The sequence below is a fragment of the Acanthaster planci genome, linkage group LG12 (genome assembly GCF_054643075.1).
Source record: "Acanthaster planci isolate LZ-2023a linkage group LG12, COTS_SCS, whole genome shotgun sequence".
Classification (NCBI taxonomy): domain Eukaryota; kingdom Metazoa; phylum Echinodermata; class Asteroidea; order Valvatida; family Acanthasteridae; genus Acanthaster; species Acanthaster planci.
In genome coordinates, this window is record NC_141788.1 from 8,707,145 (window position 1) to 8,728,118 (window position 20,974).

Genomic DNA, 20,974 nt, shown 5'->3' on the forward strand with positions numbered 1-20,974 from the left:
TGTCAGTGTGTATATAGTTTTTTTTCCAAAGAGAGTACAGTTCAGTTTACAAACTAGTGGTTTTTTCAAAGACAGAAATTATGGCTCATAAAGTCAGTCAAATCTACATTTCTCATCAAACAGGAGCAACATAGAGTGTTTTCCTTCCTCTGCAGTAGCAATTAAATGTAATTCTTAGCAGACTTCTGCATAACGCATCGACCGCGCCGCTGGCTAATCACTGAGGGCGCTGCGAAAAATGAAGGTATTTCGCGTCACTGTGCTGTTTCATCGTTTGTCATTCCGTTTGGTTTCACCACTTTACTTGGTCGTTTCATCATTTCGCGCGGCCACATCCTAGCTTCATGACTTTATGTGACTGTTGCACCACTCTGTGGTAATTTTTTTTTGCCATTTCATTTGCTATTTAAATCGCCCAGGGCCGATGACTTTCCACAATAGTGGTACGTACGTGCACGTGATGTTGCACAGTACATGCATGGTCAAGGTCACACCTACATGTATCAGAACCAGAACCGAACGGGGATATATGTTTGCCACTGGTGTGTCAAAAAGTAAAGGGCTGTTTGTGTCTAAAAGGTAGGCCTACTTTAAATTAATCATGATGTACGTTTGTCCTATAGCATCATTGGTACGAGTTCAAAACGCAATCCGGAAGTGAAAATGGCCCTGATGAGGCTGAGCGCAAGGCGGCTAACCGCGGGAGCGCGGTGGGCGTGGCGTGTCGAGTCGAATCCACCTTCGTTTCTTATGCGTAATGCATGAATATGACTACTCTTGTCCAAGTTATAAGTCGAGTGTCAGCAGCAATATAATGCATATCCTTGCACAGCTAGGCCTATCGTGTAAAAACGGTGTATGCATGCAGATTATTACAAAACTAAAGATCTAGGCCCAATTATTGTTTTATGATAATATTCTTGCGGGGTCGGAGGTTGTTCCCCGTTATTGCACTCGCGTCTGGGCAAAGGGGCAACTCTCCATTCACTTTGTACTGGGATTTGCATGTTTTCCTCCATTTACTGCAGCAACATGATGATAATAACTGAAACCTATTCAGTACAGTGTTGGAGATATTCATAATGCATACAAAGTTCAGGCATATTTGATGTAAAGGTTAAGAGTTTCGTCAGTAATTCAGATATTCCCAATAGACCACAACACTATTTATTTAGCCCCTTTGAGTTTCAAGTGTGAAATATGGAATAGCCACCAACTGACTAGTCAGAGAGAGAAGAATCGACACCCAGTGACGTCATCCCGACCACGGGAATGAACAAAACAGTTGAATTTCTTGTCGCAGTTTTACAGCATAGCAAGGCCCCCCACTTTTTTTTTTTTGAGAAAGGTTGCATTTCTGAAACCTACCCTGAATTGAAGTAGTCAGGCTAAGAAAAATTAATAAACAGTTACTACAACATACTTCCGTGAACTGTATGTATTTACAAACCCCACAGTTCTGGAAGTGAAGCAGCCTTTACGTTGATACTTTTGACACGTTTGGTTAACTTGGCTTTCATGACTGATTTTTGATTATTTACAGGTTCGTTGTATGATCAAAACTTCAACTTGAAGCAAGTGCCAGGATATCTTGAAAGTTGGAATATAGAGTTTGACCAATACGGCAAATATGTCCAGAAGCGAGGATGGAGACGGGGGGAGGTCTCCCCTAAAACCCCCAGCTGGGCTCCAGGAGCTTGAGCCTACTGAAGATTCAACTGCTGTAAAGAAAGCTGTGAACAGCGGGCAACTCAACCTGTCAAATCAAGGACTTACAGCAGGTTAGAAGAAATTAGGCCTTGATATAGTAAGCCCGTGATAGCGCAAGGCCTTTTGAGTAATGCTATAGCATACTGGGAAGTACTGCGAGTTACATGTATGCCACAATGTATTGGGCGGAATCAATAGATCTGTACCTTTGGCAGGGTGAATTGCACTAACATGTCTGCTCAAGGAAGAGGAACCGGTGGCAGCGAAACCTTCAATCATTTTGTGAATGACAGATCGGGCATCAGCACAGGGAATCCCACGTAACGGTCAGATCTCTCACTTTGCCAAATCGTGCCCCTTGTTCAAAGTATCCAACATCCGAAGGTCGTTTTTTGGAATCGTGATCTCCGAGAAATTGACCTTTTGATATGAATTGTGGTTTGCACTCGCAACACAAGGCTTCAATTAATTTGTCCTTTCGTAACAGTTTTCACCTAATTTTAACAAAAATTTATTTAGTCCCAGAGAGCGTTTGGCGCGTAAACATTGACATACCAGAGGAGGCCAAGACAGTGTCTGAGGACGACATAGAGGTCGGCTGGTGGAAGCAGACGGACCTCGTCAAACTCATCTTGGCTTACAACAAGCTCGAGGAGCTGCCCAACGAAATAAAGCAACTACCGGCACTCACTGTGCTGGATGTAAGTCATCAATTGCTATCACCAAATTACCTGGCTACGGCTAGGTCACTGGTGTGACACACTTGCCCTTGTAAGGCACTTGACATAGACGTCTGTGTTATTTGCAGTCACTGCCGGAAGGGGTCAGCCACTTAGTTCAGGGGGACCAACTATTAAAACTTAAATTTGCCTTTTGTGTTTGAGTGCTTGCAACTTAAACAAAAACCAAGGAAGAAATCCACATACGGTTTCAGTTTAACAAGCACCTTCTGTGTTCACCTGACAGCCTAAATAATCCACCTGTAGGGGGCAGCAGGCTAGATCACAATAATGTAATACAAAAAAAGGAAGTAGTTACTGACAACCAGAGCAAAGAATGTGGATGGGGGTTGACTATGGTGCAACGTCGTAGCCAGGGCGTGGTGGCAAAATTTAAGGGAAACGTAAAAGGAGTAAATTGAAACAAAACTCACATGAAAACTGCACAGGCCACTGAACTCTTCCAGAACATTGCTAGTAGTGGTGCAAAGCAACAGAAGTAATGTATTTCACAAAATCAAAGCTAATTAACTATCAGTAAGTACCAGTGTGAGGAAAATTGGGAACAAAATCTCACACCACCATCCACCACCATCCACCACCATGTCCCAGTCATAAGTCCACACCCTAACAGGCAGCTTTTATAGGCCTGGTCCAAATAAAGAAAGGAATGCTCACCTGGACTAGTAGAATGCTTAAGGAATTCATGGAACTTAAAGAACTAAACAAAACAGGGTGCATTTCTCAAAGCTCAGAGGCAGGGATGGCTCCACTGTAAGACTGAGCAACAACAGATACATGAACAATGGGGGCGCTATAGTCCTGGGCCAAGCCACTAATCTGATTTAAAGGTGCAATTGCATGGCCGTGAAAAAAAAAGAAATTGGTGCACACTTTTTAACAATGCTGATTTTAACTTTTGAGCTGCATTGACTGTTCTGACATTTGGTGGATCAGTTGCCATGGCGTTTGTTTCAATAAGCCTTTTGCGAATTAAGTTTGAATTCAAAATCTGGTACACTGAGTTAAATTCACGTGAACATAACAATTTGAATTCTCCATACTAAAGACACTGTTGCTATACCTCGTGATTCGGGGTAAGCTTTTGCTTAGTTACATGAGAGATGCCTTGCACCGATGCACTGTTTTCAGATTAGAATGGCACAAAGGAACCAGTCTATTCAAGGGAGGGTGGTCACTATGGAAAAGCTTGCCCCGATTCACGAGGTATAGCAACAGTGTCTTAAGTCTGGGGAATTCGAATTATGTTTTATTTCTTTTAAAGCACAGCATGTGACCATGTAAGACTGGACTGACTTTGAAGTTTCTCAAAGCTTGTTCCAATTTATTTTGAACACATTGATTTGCCGAAAAAAGATTTTGTTTTATTCTATCAAAAGCTCTATTACCCGAGTCCTGTTCAATGGTGAAATATTCACGATCATATTTTATAAGTAGGTTATGCTTGTATTGAAAAATAAAAACAAATATTGCGGCTGGAAAAAGTACTGTTCTTTTCATAATTTTTTTCTTGGGGGGACAGGTTCACCGGAACGTATTAACCTCACTCCCACCAGCAATTGGCGAGTTGGAAAACCTGCAGAAGCTTAACGTCGGGTAAGAGGCATCTTTGACAAGGTCACGTCCTTGTAGTATATTTTGAAGGTTCGGTTTTTAATGTGATTTAAAACAGAAACTCGCATGTGGATGGAAGTTTGATATGCAAGATGTGGGTGGTCTTGGCCAGATCCTCAGATGGATTTTATAGTATTCTTTGCCAGAAAAACCTACCTTACATCTTGCATTCACATAATTGTATCCCAGAATTAACGGGGGCTTTAAAAAAGATGGATCTCCAAATGTACACATGTGGAATGCACATTATCGACTGATTACGGAAAAACACTTATTTAAATTCCCACAGGAATGAAAATAAATAATAGCTGACTGCTTGATTGCATGAATTTGTTCACAGTCACAACAAACTGACAACCTTCCCTCCGGAGATGTTCCAGCTTGGTCGTTTGATGTCCTTAAACGTCGAGCACAACGACCTGACTGAGCTGCCCGAAGGCATTGGGGAGTTCACTCGCCTCGAAGAACTGGTAAAACTTGTCAAAGTCCCCGCCCAGGCATGGACGCTCACATGACCCTGTCTGTGAAGACACGTCGTGCCAAACGTCAAAGCAACCCCCTAGGCAATTTTGCCTAGGTGTGTGTAGTTTTGAAGCAGAATTGAACGCTTTCCAAAGCAGACTGCCAATGGGCCTCGAGCTGGACCAAGAGAGGGCGCTATTTTCTCAGCAACAGAGGCTCCTTTGGTCGGAACTGAACTTTGTTGATTCACAAACGGCTAGGAAATGCATCCGTCACGGTCGCATCGCTACCAACATGAACACTCCCGACCAGCACGGCTCTTTTCTGCCCAAGGCAGATAATTTAACAAAGATGATCAAATCTCCAGATATTAGGTTCTTCAATATGGTCTTTCATTAAACAAGACAAAGTATATTCCATTAGATTGAACTGGTGCTGTGGTAATATTTTGTTACAGAATCTTTCCCACAACAAACTGACCACCCTGCCTTACACAGTTGGACATCTGGCCAAGCTGAAAACTCTAGATGTATCAAACAACCAGATCACATCCCTGCCTTCTTCCATGGGTATGCTCAAAGGTCAGTATGTTACTTTTACCGCATCTGTAAGAGGACGAATAGGACTCCACAGTTCGTAGCAAGCAGAGCAGTTACACTGTCATTGCATTCTTTGTGAAACTTAGCCTGTGTATAAAATTTAGGCAAATCATCTGTCTGTGACAAAATGGAGAGAGAGACCCAGTCCGTCAGAATCCATGTTGAAATCAAAGGTCACATCAAATCAAATCCATGTTGAAGGCAAAATTCAATGCTGTTTTGAAAGCTAGGAATCCTGCACCCACATCGGCAAGATTGACCGACTTAGACGATTATATTATGCTACCTGTCAGTCATCCACACAGTATGAAATGGAGAGGGTTTTAATGGTACCAGTTTTGAAGGCCTCTCTCCCCAATCAACCTAACTGTAACAAGTTGGACAAGTCACAGTGCTTACTGTAGACGAGATGGGATTGTTGGTGACCAGCTACAAGCATGGAAATTGGAATGAATTTTTCCATCTTCTGTGAAAGTTTGAACCGATGGAGAATTATGATTGTTGAGGGAAGACTTTAGTTTATCTCCTGGTGATGTTTTCAGCCGTGAAGATCTTGGATGCTTCCTACAACAAACTCCCCGAGGTCCCAACAGAGGTTGGCGACATGCAGTCGCTGGAGCAGCTTTACCTGCAGCACAACGCGCTGTCTGTACTGCCTCTCCTCCCAGGGTGCAGCAGCCTCAAGGTAAGCCGTCGTCTCCAGGCCTTGTCTCGTTTGCATCTCAAGATCCTCGTAGCACATTCAAGTCCCAGTTCAGGGGTTCCTGTTGGTTAAGAGCCAGTCTTAAATAAGGGAATAAATATGTGCTCGGCTTGGTCTTAAAACATATGTTTAAGACCAGCTCAGGAGAATGGACATGACTTGGAGCGCATGTGGTGAGTTCGGCGTGCCACATACACACACAGACTCTGTGACCTCTCAGAATCGATTAAACTGTCTCGTAACCAGATGCCAGCATGTCATTTACGCAGCAGGCATGATCACATTGCAGTAGACATTATCGAATGTTAATACACGGTCACATGACACGTTTTGACCAACTGTCCCAGGTATTTATGAATGGTTGATATAAAGCACTGGCTGGCCCATTGCGTTCTACACCACCTCGCACGGTATGTGCCACACTTGTGCCAATCCCAACACGCATACCAGTCTCCATATAAGGAGATTGGAATATGACAATAATTGGAATTATACAGAATATTCCTCATGAAGACGATCACATTGACCTTGGTCGGAAACTACTTCACGGCCTGGTTGATGTCCGGACCAGCCTTGGTACCTGGCCTGCTATTGCTTGTGAAAGTTGGGAACATTAAACATCACCGTTTGATCTTCCAATTTGGTTGTTGCAGGAGCTGCATGTTGGCCAAAATCGCATCACGGTCTTGCCCCCCGACCACTTGGACCACCTGACTTCGGTCACCGTGCTGTCCATGGGCGGCAACAAGCTGACCCAAGTCCCGGAGGAGATTGTCAACTTGCAGGGGCTGCAACGTCTGGATCTAGCCAACAACGACCTAACAGCGTGAGGTTTTGCTCAAACTTTTTTCATGAATTTGAGTTTTCACTTTTTCTGCTTGTCTAGCAGGTTACTGTCCGTCAATTTGTATGGTTGCCCATCAGTCGTTCTTTTTAGTCAGGATCCCTCAATTTTTTTTGAGTTACCCTCATAAGTCTGTCATGCTCTCTTCAAATGAACAGTGTGCCCTACAGAATTGGTACCCTGACTTTTCTTGAGACGCTCTCCTTGACTGGAAATCTCATGCGAGGAATGTGGAAGGATGTCCTTAGGGTGAGTTTTTTTTTTTTTTTAATAACGAGCCCCATTGGACGCAAGAAAAGGATATAGGTACACAAATCTAGCTATGAAGACCATGTCGCATTAGGCTGTCGGCAGCGGCACTGCCAATAGTTCAGTTTAAAAATGTTAGCCGGTGGTGCCATCCCACAGGTCTATGCACACTGCTGCTATCTGCGTCTTCCCTAAGACCTGGTGCAGAGCTGCGTTTTGTTAAATCTCTCTTCCTTGTGATGATCCAACGGTGTCTCTTTCATGCTTGCGGCAGCGAGGCACCCCCGGCATTCTGGAGTTTCTCCGGAGCCGCATCAGGGAGGATCCATCGGCGAAGGATGCCACCGACAGCATCGCTGTGTTGCCGTCGGCACCAGCAACGCCTCCATCCAGCGCTGCAGGAGCGGTTGCTGCAGAGTACAGGTCCTTGGACTACAGGTAGGCATCTTTCTCAGTGGACACCAGTGTGACATTCGACTCCATCACAAGTCCCTGTAAGTCCACCACAAGTTATTCTGTCCTGAGCCAGTTCACAAGCTATTCACATGAACATGGACTGTGACAAAAGCAGTGTGACTGACCTTGTGAAGGGACTTGTGACTGAGCCTTGTGAAGGGACTTGTGACTCACCTTGTGAAGGGACTTGCGACTCACCTTGTGAAGGGACTTGTGACTCACCTTGTGAAGGGACTTGTGACTCACCTTGTGAAGGGACTTGCGACTCACCTTGTGAAGGGACTTGTGACTCACCTTGTGAAGGGACTTGTGACTCACCTTGTGAAGGGACTTGTGACTCACCTTGTGAAGGGACTTGCGACTCACCTTGTGAAGGGACTTGTGACTCACCTTGTGAAGGGACTTGTGACTGACGTTGTAAACGGACTTGCGACTGGGCTTTGTGAAGGGACTTGTGATGGACTCGAATACAACACAATACTCACAAAGTTGAATCGCAATAGACCTTTTCTTTGCTATGTCACAAGCAAAGATTTTGCCAACAGCGCTTGGCTAAACTGGCTGGCCATGAGTACAAAACCACAAAGTAATTTATAAAGTAATTATAAATTTTGCTGCAAATCCCTAAATGATAAATACCTGTAGTAACTACTGATATTTCTGCTAAACACTTATTATTCCAGTAACAAGAAAGCAACCGAAGTACCAGTGACCCTGTGGGAAACTGCTCAGGAGGCTGGGGTCACCACCATCAACTTCAGCAACAATGTGCTTACAGAAGTCCCCTCAAAGTGAGTAAAGATTCCCCAGGGAAATGTGAGAATCGTGCATGGTTCTTTTGAGGACCTTCGTGAGGCAAACTTTTGAACACATGGTCCATTCCATGGAAGGACTCTATCTAGAGCAGTAGATGGTACTTACATAATGTCCTATTCTGGAGAGTTCCAGCTTCCGTTGTTCACCTGCACAGGGCCTGGAATACACTTTATTGGTTTTCATCAGAATGTGCACAACTTTTTGCATTAGGTGCATGGTGACAATAGCGTTTGGCTTTGTGTTCCAACATACAACACATTTCTTGTGTTCTGTCATTGTGTGTTGCAGAATCCTCCTTCTCGCCAAGACTGTGACAGAGCTGAATCTTGCCTTCAACAAGCTGACGTCAGTGCCCGTGGAGCTCCACATTATGGAGAACCTGATCCGTCTAGACCTCAGGTGAGACTGTCTTACACTGTTGATGTACATCGTATGTACAACTTGGAGAAAGCCAATGTTTGTCATTGTCAGGCCTTGCTATTGTTGTTCTCACTGAACGTAACCCAAAGTGAATGGAATGAGAAAAGAACGCTTCATAAATCTTGATGGAACTGTGGAACTATCTTTTGGGTTGATTAAGGTTGTGTTGGAGAAGGGTGTCGTTCCCACTGACAACATGATCTAATTGTTACTGGGCATCATTTCCCCAAATCGCATGGCAGTCATTGAATAGGCTGAAAATCTAACACTTGGCTTAAGTAGACAAAGGTTGAGGTGCACTGTTGACGGATCCCAAAACGCTAAACTTTAGGAATGTCATTACAGTGCCCTTGTGTTCAGAAAAACACAGACACTGCAAACATTGAAGGTACAAAGAAAACACTTAGGACATTTGCACAGTTTAGAAATGTGCATGTTGATCGTTCTTTACAATGCAATGTTTCTTAAAGTAACAACGCAATCAGCACCCTTCCCTCCGGGTGGTACACCTTTGTCAAGCTGCGAGAGATCGGCCTGGCCTGCAACCAGCTCAAGGAGGTACCGGCCGTGGTCTACCAGTGGGCCAATCTGCAGAACCTCCTGCTGGCCTATAATCAGATCGGGGCCATCGACGTGGCCGGCCTGCTCAGGCTGCCCAAGCTCACGCGCCTGGACCTGCAGTTTAACAACATCAGGCAGGTGCCACCGGAGCTGGGCAACGTCCAAACTCTGAAGTGAGAACTTTGTATTTGTAGGGGGTAGAGGGAGGGGTAGCTGGTCACATCAGCAACGGTTTGACTTCCGCGGTTACTTCAGCGTCCCATAAAATACTGTTTGCGTGAATCAGCATCCTATCTATAATCAGAGTGAATCTTTTGACCACGTCTTGACTTGGGTGAAGTTGTTACTCTGTCGCACATTCAAAATGAAATAAAATCCATCTTACGTCACCATCTGCGATAGGGTAGCCAGGCCCCTCTTTCGGAGCAGGCACGTCTCTGTGGTACCTTGTGCCTTGACAGTTTCTTTGAGGGCCTGCGTGAGAGACATACACATGAATGAAAAACACTGTAAGCCGTATGGTGACATTCGTGGCACATTTGTAATACATGCAGATGTGACCGACAGTGAAGTAATAACGTCTTGCTGGTTTTTGAAAATGGTCATTGACAAAGCAGTTGTGTTCAATGTAGGATTCGTTCAAAGACCAATGAAACTGCACTGCTACAGTTTTTCTAATGCTTGGATCTCATAGGAGCAGTTTCTGAGTCGACCCAAAAAGTACATTCTGGGTCACACTTCTTTTCTGCATTCGTTTTTCCCCTTTGTATCCAGGTCCCTCCAGCTCGGAGGCAATCCTTTTAAGAACCCAAGGCCGGCCATTTTAACCAAGGGAACATCAGCCCTTTTGGCTTACCTGAGAGACAGAATCCCAACATGAAGATCTCCCAGCAAAGTCGACTGGCATCGCAACCCTACCACCTGCTGGCTTCATGATGGATAGTGGTATTGAAGACGACAGGCATGGCAAAAAGAGTGCACCAGTTGGTTTGATCAGAGAAATTCTGAAATTGTTTAATTTCCAGGCACATCATCTTTGCTAAAGTCTGGGGAAACATTCTGTCGTCTGACTCAGCCCAGCTGGTAAGCTGCAGCCTCTATTGTGCTTGTTCTTGCACAACGGCTTCCAGCAGGGTGACAGTGCTGCACGTTTGCAACGGAGTACCACTGAAACTTTGCCATCAACTTGCATTGAATGTATCATGCAGTTGATGTTTGATGGAAAACAGGACAACACAAAGAGAAGCAGAAACTCTCTCAGAAAGTGGATATGAACTGTAAAGCACGGGCACCACTCTTCTACCCTTTGGTTATGCAAACGTGCAGTTGGGAACTGTACGTAATCGGGACAAGCAATCCATAAGGCGACATATTTGTGACCTACCATCCAAAAACCAGGCAGAAGTAGGTAACATCATAACCCTAAAATAGTGGAACTTCCACTCTTTTTTTTTTTCAATGGAAGTTTTACAGCTATTACTACCCATAAGAAGCTTTCTGCAGACAGAATTTCGGATCACTTTGAAGTGTTAAAAAAAGCTGAAGGAGATGAATTGTCCAACATCACAGATACCGACTTCAGCCTGGCTTTTGGATGGTGGGTCACATTTTCTGGTAACATCTACATTGGAAGCCTTCACAGTACATCCCATTAGAAACCCAAAATATCACACTTGCTTAATTAACAATATAAATATTCACCACAAGAATGAATGAATCTGTACATTAGAAACCCAAAATATCACACTTGCTTAATTAACAATATAAATATTCACCACAAGAATGAATGAATCTGTGGTTTCAGTCTAAGATTTGACAATCCCCAATGCAATATGAATGACATGTCTGAAATAACTCTTTCATTTGTACATAGAGGTGCTAGGTATACAAAACTTAAAACACTGACATTTTAGAAAAGTAGAAACTATATTTTTTTTATGCCTAAGGCATTTGGAGTAACACAACTTGCTTGTATATTGCCATGGTTACAGCAAACCCCTTGCTGCCATTATTATGATAATAATTTTAACAAGCAGAAAGTAGGGTGTGTGATTGGTTAAATCATTTCAGCCTAGTGATTGTTGTTACTTTATGGGTACCAGGGTGTGGCAGACAATTGGGTCACCAGTTATGGGACATTTTCATGGTTTTTTTTTCTGAGTTGTTGCATTGAGGAACATTGAGATTGAAACGGCACTCAGAGTAAAGTTACTCATGTGCCTGCGATGTTGGCAGGCCCTCACCGCACTATGTTAGGCAAATTAGGGCCCAAGTTATGAGAACATTTCTCTGTCCTCACAACGTTTTTGGTCCCCATAGAATTGGTGTGCTGGCGAGTATGTCTCCACAACTACGGAAAAGTTCAATTTGCTCGACTTCATGTTGTTTTGGCGACGGTATTTCCCAACAAGATTATATTAATATGTTTTAAGATAAGTTTTAAGACCAAAAATCATCTCCATCTGATGAGCATTCAATGTCATAATGAAAAATGAGAAGGTCAAAAGTTCAACGACCTGTAGCTTACAAACCATGTGATCCAAAATACGAATGGCAACCCTGAACTGGGAATGGCCTTATTTTGCTGTGTCAAGCAACGTAACAAGCAAAACGGTGGGAACGAGGTTAAACCCGAGCAAACTCGCGTAAGCTGATCAAATGCACCCAGAATTTGGGTTTGAGGGTTTTCTCAAATGACCAACCAATCCCAGCTGATTTCAAGAAAATCTCTGAGGATGACATCTGACAGTGTTTGATTTGACACGGAATGACCCAATCTGAAAATAGGATCATCTTCCAAAAAAACATTGAGAACGTGTAATAAACTGTTTGTGCAGTGATAAATTTGACTTCATAAATTTTCAGTTTTGCTTCTGAAAACAAGCTGAAGACAAAGAAGACGTAAGACTTGTGATGTAAAGTTGTGTATGAAATATCGCATGTAATCTTGAAAACCAAATTGCCAGCCCTACTTGCCTTGTGGAAACTAATTGCAGACAAGAAAATAAAAAAGACTTCAAACTTTTCATGTAAAGTTGTGTGTAATATATCTCATTTAATCGTTAAACATATTTGTCAGCTGTGAGTGTGCTTTTAACATGCCTAACAACAATCTTTGGGGTTTTGGCTCTTGGCAGAATTTCCAGTGGACTTCTGAGAAAGATTTTAACATTTGAAAGGTTAATGAAATTTCTGACGCCTGTGTACATCTGCAGATTAACGATAAAACTTCAGTTTAATAGGGCTGAGTCAATTCAAATAATTCACTATTCAAATATTCGACCTTCAATTCGATCGAAATATTCGGTCGTACCGACCAGCAGATTGTTGATGAACAAACCATATACAAAATCAGTTGCAATAATGCACACAATTGTACATTATAATCACTATAATAGCTTCTCGCGTCTACGATTTAGCCACGATTTAGCAAGATCTAGTGACGAACAATACTTCTTACCCTTTGAAAATATTTTAATGAATAATTTACTTTTTGAATCATAAGATTTCTGTCTTTTTTCGTTTGAATCTGCTTGAAACAAACCTCCACAGTGCAGTTTTTCACATTTAAAATGAAGAAAATTCTCCCTTTGTTTTCATGAATTTTGCAGTCGAATATCCGGATATTCGGAAAACAATATTCGAGTGTTCGATACTCGATTGAATATCCAGATATTCGGCACAGCCCTACAGTCTTATGTTATAGTTTCTTTGTACGTGCATCAGAAAGGAACACACAATTACCCTTACTACCCAAGAATTCATTATTCACAACTTGCCAGTTGTTTGTTTCCCCTTTCCCAATGCAGTCCACAACCACAAATATGCCTGGTGTTTTCCCAAAGCTTCTGAGAGAATGTCCCGGCCTGGTCTGGCGGGATTTTAACCCCTGACCACCTCCGTGCCAGTGCGAGTGTCTCACCACCAGATCACCCTGCTTGTCACGGTTCGCCTCGTCGGTTCCAATCGGATTTATTTGCTAAGTACTGCAGAGGATGCATCTAATGCAGCCTGTACTGACGGCTGCGTACAACGTCGCCCAGAGAATTCGGTTCAGTTTTGACAACTTGGTCAGGTCAGGGGTCATATAAACGAGAAAGTCTGCATTTATTGTCGTCATTTGCTGCCTTCATCTTTGGATTCGTCTTTGCCGGGGAGTGGAGGGTGCTCCAGCACATTGTCGATGATCCCAAACTCTTTGGCCTCCTCGGGGCTCATGAACCGATCTCTCTCCATCGCCGACTCTAATACGACAAGCACATAACATTTTTCTTTTACACGAAAGCCGGGCTTCAGGCAACCCAGATCTGGTACAGGAGTAGGATTGAGGATGTTCAACCCAGTTGTGGATGAAAACTAGCCCGAGCACGAGCAGGTTGGAAGTGATCTCAGGATAGGACTGGCCAATGGAGCCTGAACTTGACCAAGTGATTGGGAAGCGGCCAGAGCTCAGGGAATCTTGAGTTAGCGGCACTTATACAAATTGTGGACAATGGAAATCAACAGCGACATAATTTTCACAGTCATCAAAATAGCAGACTTTTTTAGTATAAATATGAACAGCTACATACACTCTTTCTACAGCAAATGAAAAAAACAATGAAAAAAATCACATTTCGTCTGATTCTGTCCCAACTGACTTCAATTTTTACACACAGGGGTGTCACTTTCAAGTTACTTGTTACAAACTGTGTGGTTAACAAATGCAAATGGTCTTCACACAGCCAAGTTTCATTGAACTTTAACTACAACCCCCTAGGCCCTTTTTGCTGGGGGACCCTCCTCAATCCTCCAAAATCCTCCAGTTTGGGGAGTGAAGCAATTGGATTCTCCCTCAATCCTCTGAAATCCATCAAAATTACTTGGCGTGCCTACAGCCTCAGTCCTTCAAAATCCTGCGGCAATTCCTGTCATTATGTAGAGGCAGCGTGAATAGCATTCTTGAGCAGTGCGGTTGATTCAAAAGAAATATCGGGCAGGATTTATGCATGACTAAGCAAAAACAACACAAGGTCTAACCCACAACCTTCACCCATGGCATCCTTCACAATAAGCCATGCACTTTTGCCATTCACCCACAATCCTCCAAACTCCTCCAAAACCACCCGAAGGATTTTGGAGGACCGAGGAGGGTTAGGGTTAACAGCGGGGTTCGAAATCGCTCAGGCACACCCACGGGCAAAGCCCATCCCCAGGGAAATCTTACCTATCGCTTCCAGGGGCTGCTTGGTGTGTTTGACGTAAAGGTTGTTGATGTTGCCTTTGATCTTCAAGATCTCCTCCGCTTGGATCTGAATATCAGTGGCTTGGCCCTGTTGATGAGCAATTTCAATGGCACCTGACCTTCACGAAACAGGTTTTTTCCACTCCTTAATCGAAACTGCCAACAGATGTCTTGAACAAGTACAAGCTTTGATTAATGATTGACGGATCTTGTGAAATTCGGCATAGCTCTGTGGCAACACAGTTCTACGCGGGGGGGGGGAATTCAGAATGTGAGGGTACCATCGGGACAGTTTACGCTGTGCATACATGTACGTGTATGATACACGGGAGACCGGAACAAAGCCATGCAATGAAACCTGAGCGATTCTCTTGAGACACTGTACACGGGCCAATCAGCACATCGCAGCGCACTCCTTCATAGAATTGGTGAGTGGAATTTCGACATCATCAATAAATCCACTCAGAACAGTTCAGAGTGATAATCAGTGCTGTGTGATATAACGTTTTCCATTACCGTATCAATGAACCAAAGCCCTGATCTTAAGAATTGCACTTTCACTGTAACCACCTGCTGTTCAACCCTACAAACTTCATTTGGGCACAAAAGCGCTTCGGGGCATATCAGACCCAGCACGAGCTGTTGTGACCTACCGCTGCTTGGCCCGACGGCTGGTGCACCATGACCCTGGAGTTGGGCAGGCTGTACCTCATCCCCGGCGTCCCCGCCGCTAGCAACAGGGACGCCATGCTGCAGGCTTGCCCCACGCACCACGTGGAGATGGGCGGTAGGACGTACTGCATGGTGTCGTAGATGCCCAAGCCTGCCGTTACTGAACCGCCTGAGGCAACACAAACAGTAAACCCGGAACAGTTCAGTCCAGAGCATCTTTCAGATTATACATTACAGACACTGTGAAACCCCACCAGATCACTTGCGATCCATCAGGACACTTTGGGTAAGGGTGCAATTGGAGGAAAATTGAAAAATCCACAAAATATCACAAGAAATTTTGAGGGCCCCACGGCAGTGTAGGGTCTACAGTGTACATTTGCATTACCCTAAAGGCACTCCTTGACATGCCCATTTCTTGCGTTCTTTATCGGCTTTTACGTGTAAAAAGTGCAAATTGGTAAACTTTGGATATTCCGGATTTGAAAAACAAAATGGTTGAAAAATTCTCAAATCAGGAAATCCTGACAAATCTCACCCCTGTTAGGGGCATTTTACAAGATTCAAGCAGGGTGAGCCCAGTCAAGATGTTATTTGACACTGAAATGATGCCCCTTGAATGTTGAACAAACCATGTGAAATTGGTTTCCTGCACACAAAGAGGACTGTGGAGGAAGGTATGTTTCTAGATATGCAGCACAGGTGACTTGCATGGTGTCTCATCTAACCACCTGTCCTGAGGGCAGGGCAAAAACAAGTTTAGACAAGCAGTTTTTTGCTTGTTCAAAATTTTACAAACCCCCAATTTTCACATAGAATTTTAACACCGGTCAACAAATCACTGCCTTGCATGCCAAACTACTGAATGGAGGAAAATATTGTCTTGAGTAGCAACCAGGGCTGACGGTTTCAAAATGTTTACTGGAGGTGGACAGACAATTTTTAACTTTGGCTAGGAAAGGGCAGACTAAATATTCTGATTGTAGATGAAACCAGGACTGAAAAGTTTAAGGTTGCACTTGCAAAGCTTCCAAAGTAAAAGTTCTTTTTTCCCCCTACAATGTAATGAAGAAGACATCGTGCATGTGTGTCCATACAGTATCTCTTTCTTACGAGGAAAAGATCGTGGCCACATTGAAAGCTTCTATCCTTCATACGTGGATTTGATAAACAAATCACAGATTATCCAAATCAATGGAAGACCAGCAACAAGCGAACAGGCAGACAGGCAGACAGACAGACAGACAGACAAAACAGATCACCTGGACTATTGATGTACATGTGGATGGGTTTCTTATTGCTCTCCGACTGGAGGAACAGCATCTGGGCCACCACCAGGCTGGCGATGGTGTCGTCAATCTGGAGTTGTAAGGGACAACACGAGGAACAATGACAACAGCTGAACACTAGAGTGCGTGATCTGGAGATTCAATGGCACATTGGATGGCACATTTTCCCGTTACTCTAGAATCTGTGAATAACATTACGGAGACAACTGACATATTTCTGGACTTCAGGACATTACGGTAATGCCACACATTATTTCACTTCACGTACATGTAGTATAAAGTCCCCCAGCAAGAAACAGTGACCCTTTTGCAAGCGTTTAAAAACTGTTCATCGAGGCTACGACGCACAGGATGCTCTACATTTCAGCCCGAAAACAAGATTAAGAATCCTGCAGCAAGAAAAATGTGCAAACACAGATTAATCCCAACTGAAAAACTACTTTGGCATCGAACGACCACAAGAAATGAAGGCGTTAAAGAGGTCAACATTACAATTGAACCAAACGTGGTACTTGCGTTCAATGTTCAGAACATTTCACTTACAGGGCCCATGAGGCATATGATGCGTTCTTTCAATAACCTGGAGTAGATATCGTAGGCCCTCTCTCCTCGACCCTGTCATCAAGGGGTGAGAAAAGTGCTAGGAATCAAATATTACACTTGTAAATGTACATAGAAAAACACTTCTGCATTTTGAACACTGAAGCTGAAACATTACAGCAAATCCAAATGGTGGTATATTGGGTGTTACCATGGCAACAAAGATTACAGGAATGTACCTATAGAGGGGAGGGCCATTATTTCAGAACCGAAGTGGGACATTCATAGCTGGTTGACCCTCCTTCAGTTACCAACGGTCATAAAAAGTCAAGAAATTCCATTCAATATTGTCTGTCACACACAGCCTCGTCGTCAACAGTTAGATCATAATTCCAGTTGGTACTGTGACCAGTGGAATTCCATCAACAGAAAACAAAAGCAGGTGATTGGTAAACAAAGCTGGCTCATCAATTATTGGCAAAGCACAGCTGTATCGAGTTATAAATGAGGAGTTTATTTCTACAACGTGATCACTGCCATTTTGGTACCTTTAAGAATCCAACCCTCTCTCAGTTTCCTGCGGTCAATTTCTACAGGATTGAGACAGCTAAGCACGACTTAAATAAGTCAATATAGTGAACAAGAAGCCGAGGGACACGTGGTACACTGCAAAAGCTCTTTAATGGTGCATAATTGTGGAAATATTTTATATGAACCCTTTAAATATTAGCAGATGTAACCATTAACCTCTTCTTTGCTTTGGCAGAGGACTCTGGCAAGTTTAAAACAGTTGCTTGAGTGATTTGGACTGAGAAGACAACTCTACCAAGAATGGCCATTTTCCACAGAAGAGTTAATTGGAAGGAAACAAAATCCAGTTGAGTGTTCGATAAAAAAGGGTCTTCGTGAAGTTATTGGGCACATTAGGAGGCGTCTACCCCATGGGTGAGAAGTTCATCACACCGACAGAGAAGATGCTCACCTCAGAGGTATGGTCCATGTACCCCCGGAGGAAAGGTAATCCCCATACCAATAGGAGGGATTTTAATCACTTAACCCCTTCGCGACGGATGACAGTAAGAGCCGCCCTAAAAATTGAGATCCTCAGCCCGCTTTTCAGCTTTTGTTCTCGGCCCACGCTCGAGCGAACACGGTGAAAGAGGGCAGACCCTGGCTCTTGTATATATGGTGATTGGCCTTTGTGTGTAGCCCAGAAATGAAAAGACCGAATTTGCATCATAATCACCATCTTCACAATAGTTCCCACTTTGAAAAGAGGCAACGGGCATGTGGAAGCGTGAGTAGAGCCGCATGCCACCAAACAATCAGCCTTTTCACCGTGTAATTCAAAGCATGCAGAGAACGCAGGGCCACAAACCGAGAATTTGTGGTTTGGCAGGTGGCCTTTGTGGCCAAGCGAGGCTGGAATTCTCAGAGTCAGCTTTCAGAAAAAAGTTCCTGTCATCAAGGGGTTAAAGAGCACCTCTAAGGAAAGCATGTTTTCTCTGAGTTTATCTATTCAAATAAATACGGAAGCATCCACCTCGAACACAGTGTCATTTGTCTTCAGAGCTCAACTATAACAAGCTTAAAAGGGCTTTTTTTTCTGTTCATGCCAAGATGCGAATTCTGAATGTAGATTGCGTCATTCAGAGAAAACGGAGGAAACGAGGGCAACCCTCGCCCTGTGATCGAAGGGGATAAACCCTTGTGTAGGCTTGACTAGGAGTTTTCATTCCTAATTTAGTATACATGTACTCACTGTTTGTTCAATAACGATGGGCACCATGGGTGAATTCGCTCTGACCGCAGAGTGGAAGCACCGTTGCACCTGTTGACCATGTGGCACGACACTGGCTGTCAATACCTTCTGCAAATATTTAAAAAAAAATAAATATGATCCCAAATAACACAAGGAAGTCCAACTATATCACAAGAGCCTGCCAGGCCGAAGGACTATGAATAAAATGCACTGCACGTCCAGAATGCAACAAATTAAGATCATCTAGGGTACTGTTACACCTCAACTATAACATCAGTTCCAACTACAGTTGGGCCGTCCCAACTAGAGTGCTATAGTTGGGCCGGCCCAACTACATGTGCAGCACAGAGGTCCAGTGTGCACGTGTCCGGCATGTGCTAAAGTCAGACTGTTTACAGTGTCATTTCGTAGATGAAGAGCCATATTTTAGATGAATCGTGTCAAGAGTGAGATGCATAAACTTGGATAAGGTTGACAAATTTTCTGGGTCGATAGGAATTAGTCAGCAAAAGTTGAGCCAGCCCACCTGCAGCACTACAGTTGGGACTGTCCCAGCTTTAGTTTGGAGAGACGCTATAGTTAGGGCGTAACATTGCTGATGGATGTAGCAACAACAGTGGTTGTGGGCAAAAAACCATAGGATGAATTTTCAACGCACGAATGAAAAGAATCTCGGAAATTACATGTACTACAGGCCTAGGCCTACTTTGTCTTAGTATAGGCCTATGTCTGGACTACTTCCTGGACAGTAAGGCACTACTCCATAGGCCTTACTGAGTTTTTGTTTATGGTTCCGTACGCTATGGCATTTTGAAAAGTGCCCTGCGATCACACCAGAGAAAATCTCCATTGTGCCCTCTGAAGCAAATCTTCCACTATAAAGCAGCATAAACATTTGATATGCAAATACGCTGTTCCTGTTTTTGCCACGTGACGTACGGCCATAGAAAATGTAGATGTGTGCGGATCGTTGAGGGGTGAGAGGTGAGAATGATAGAAAAAAGTTTTTTCCAATAATGTACTGTAGGTTAAACGCTACAAAATGCACCCGTGCCTGGTAGTTCCACATAGGTTTGCTAGTATTGAAGGGTAAAGTTTACTGTTCAGAAAGTATTTCGGGACTAATTTTACAACTTTGGCCAAGCACAACTCAATTTTCATGTACAACTCATGTACCACTGATGTTAAATTGAATGACTGAACTGTTGGAACGTGACCCCACAGTTCTCATGGTTGCATGTACTTCTGGGGGTAGGGGTAGCCCAGGTGGACTCCCTGACCGTACTAGCCCAACCTGGGGTAGGGGTAGCTTTAGCCCCACACGTAAGGCTGTAGTGGCTCTGTTTTAGTTTTACAACCCGTCTCTTATCTGTCGCCACCACAGCCCTACTTCAAGGCATGTCTCAAATGCCTGAAATCCAAACTGCAGGATTGTCACAAACTTTGAATCCTAATATCTTCCGAAATGAGAATGACTTGACAAGTTTACTTACACCGGCGTATTCCTCAGAGTTGGGGCTTTCATATGAGCACCCTAAAGCTTTCCAAAACAGTATATTTTCTGATGTATGGAACCTTGAAAACCAGGCCTGTGATATCTATTTGCCGACTATGGGCGGCAACATTTTAACAAACGAAAGAAGCGCTGCTTGCATCGGATTTCAAGACACCCGACAGGCAATTTGGTATAGGTTGTACCACGCAAAACTGGTTCCCCATCACACATGAACAGATGAACAAGGAACTGGTGAAATATGCATGTCATTGTATCACGCTCCACACACGTGCTGTGGGTAGACTGTACACTAGCAAGGTGCGTGCGCAACTTATTACTAACCAAGACTGTGACAGCATGGAAAGCGTGGAGTTTCACAGAATTTCCTGTAAAATACGTTGTTGTATTCAGTAATTTCAACACAACATTTATAGAATGAAGGATACAAGGCACTTGTGAACGACATTTTGAGCTGTCTTTGTAGGAGGACTTTCATACCCTGGACGTCGGTCCAACCTGGGCTAAATTATAAATAACATGACTAAGCATGAAGCATGCGTGCTGTGCACTGAACACATGCTGAAGTCCCATAAATCTTGCACACGCAAAAAAGCTCATATGGGCGCAGATATGATCCATCTAACAGCTGGCTACTTACCCGTAAACACCGGATCAGTAGCATGTTTACTTTTCAAAATATTTACAATTAAAGGCTAGTTTAATCAAAAGACGAAAGCCGCCGCAAAAGTTTACGAAACGAGCCACCGCAGATTTCTCTTGTAGACCTCATGAGGGCACCCTTTATTGTATACTGGCCT

General features: G+C 43.6%; 2 protein-coding genes across 3 annotated transcripts; one reads left to right on the plus strand and one right to left on the minus strand.

Annotated features, from left to right (window-relative positions):
* The first annotated feature begins 232 nt into the window (after window positions 1-232).
* LOC110985149 (leucine-rich repeat-containing protein 40-like) lies at window positions 233-12,208 on the plus strand. Of its 2 annotated transcripts, none has more exons than XM_022245965.2 (14): window positions 233-579; window positions 1,544-1,781; window positions 2,230-2,411; window positions 3,973-4,046; window positions 4,405-4,534; window positions 4,984-5,107; window positions 5,668-5,810; window positions 6,482-6,654; window positions 6,831-6,921; window positions 7,196-7,359; window positions 8,061-8,168; window positions 8,482-8,592; window positions 9,084-9,347; window positions 9,949-12,208. In XM_022245965.2, exons 2-14 carry the CDS (start codon window positions 1,631-1,633, stop codon window positions 10,052-10,054), a joined length of 1,821 nt encoding a protein of 606 aa, XP_022101657.2. In that variant the 5' UTR covers window positions 233-579; window positions 1,544-1,630; the 3' UTR covers window positions 10,055-12,208. The 2 variants fall into 2 exon arrangements, with proteins under 2 accessions (XP_022101657.2, XP_022101658.2); XM_022245966.2 differs by having other exon boundaries at window positions 233-376.
* Window positions 10,435-20,973, minus strand: clpp (caseinolytic mitochondrial matrix peptidase proteolytic subunit). Its single transcript, XM_022246026.2, has 7 exons — window positions 20,815-20,973; window positions 18,662-18,769; window positions 16,903-16,974; window positions 16,333-16,429; window positions 15,052-15,239; window positions 14,381-14,486; window positions 10,435-13,418 (listed from the first exon to the last, which is right to left on the minus strand). Exons 1-7 carry the CDS (start codon window positions 20,836-20,838, stop codon window positions 13,291-13,293), a joined length of 723 nt encoding a protein of 240 aa, XP_022101718.1. The 5' UTR covers window positions 20,839-20,973; the 3' UTR covers window positions 10,435-13,290.
* Between the last annotated feature and the right edge of the window lies 1 nt (window position 20,974).

What these genes read in the sequence shown, in the direction of transcription:
- clpp (XM_022246026.2), bottom strand. Translation starts at nt 20,838, where the DNA reads ATGCTACTGATCCGGTGTTTACGG. An exon ending in AGCCGTCGGGCCAAGCAGCG is followed by an intron (nt 14,487 to 15,051) that starts GTAGGTCACAAC and finishes GCTCATCAACAG; the next exon opens with GGCCAAGCCACTGATATTCA. An exon ending in GCAGCCCCTGGAAGCGATAG is followed by an intron (nt 13,419 to 14,380) that starts GTAAGATTTCCC and finishes TTGTCGTATTAG; the next exon opens with AGTCGGCGATGGAGAGAGAT.
- LOC110985149 (XM_022245965.2), top strand. Translation starts at nt 1,631, where the DNA reads ATGTCCAGAAGCGAGGATGGAGACGGGGGGAGGTCTCCCCTAAAACCC. An exon ending in CTGCAGAAGCTTAACGTCGG is followed by an intron (nt 4,047 to 4,404) that starts GTAAGAGGCATC and finishes ATTTGTTCACAG; the next exon opens with TCACAACAAACTGACAACCT. An exon ending in CTGATCCGTCTAGACCTCAG is followed by an intron (nt 8,593 to 9,083) that starts GTGAGACTGTCT and finishes TGTTTCTTAAAG; the next exon opens with TAACAACGCAATCAGCACCC.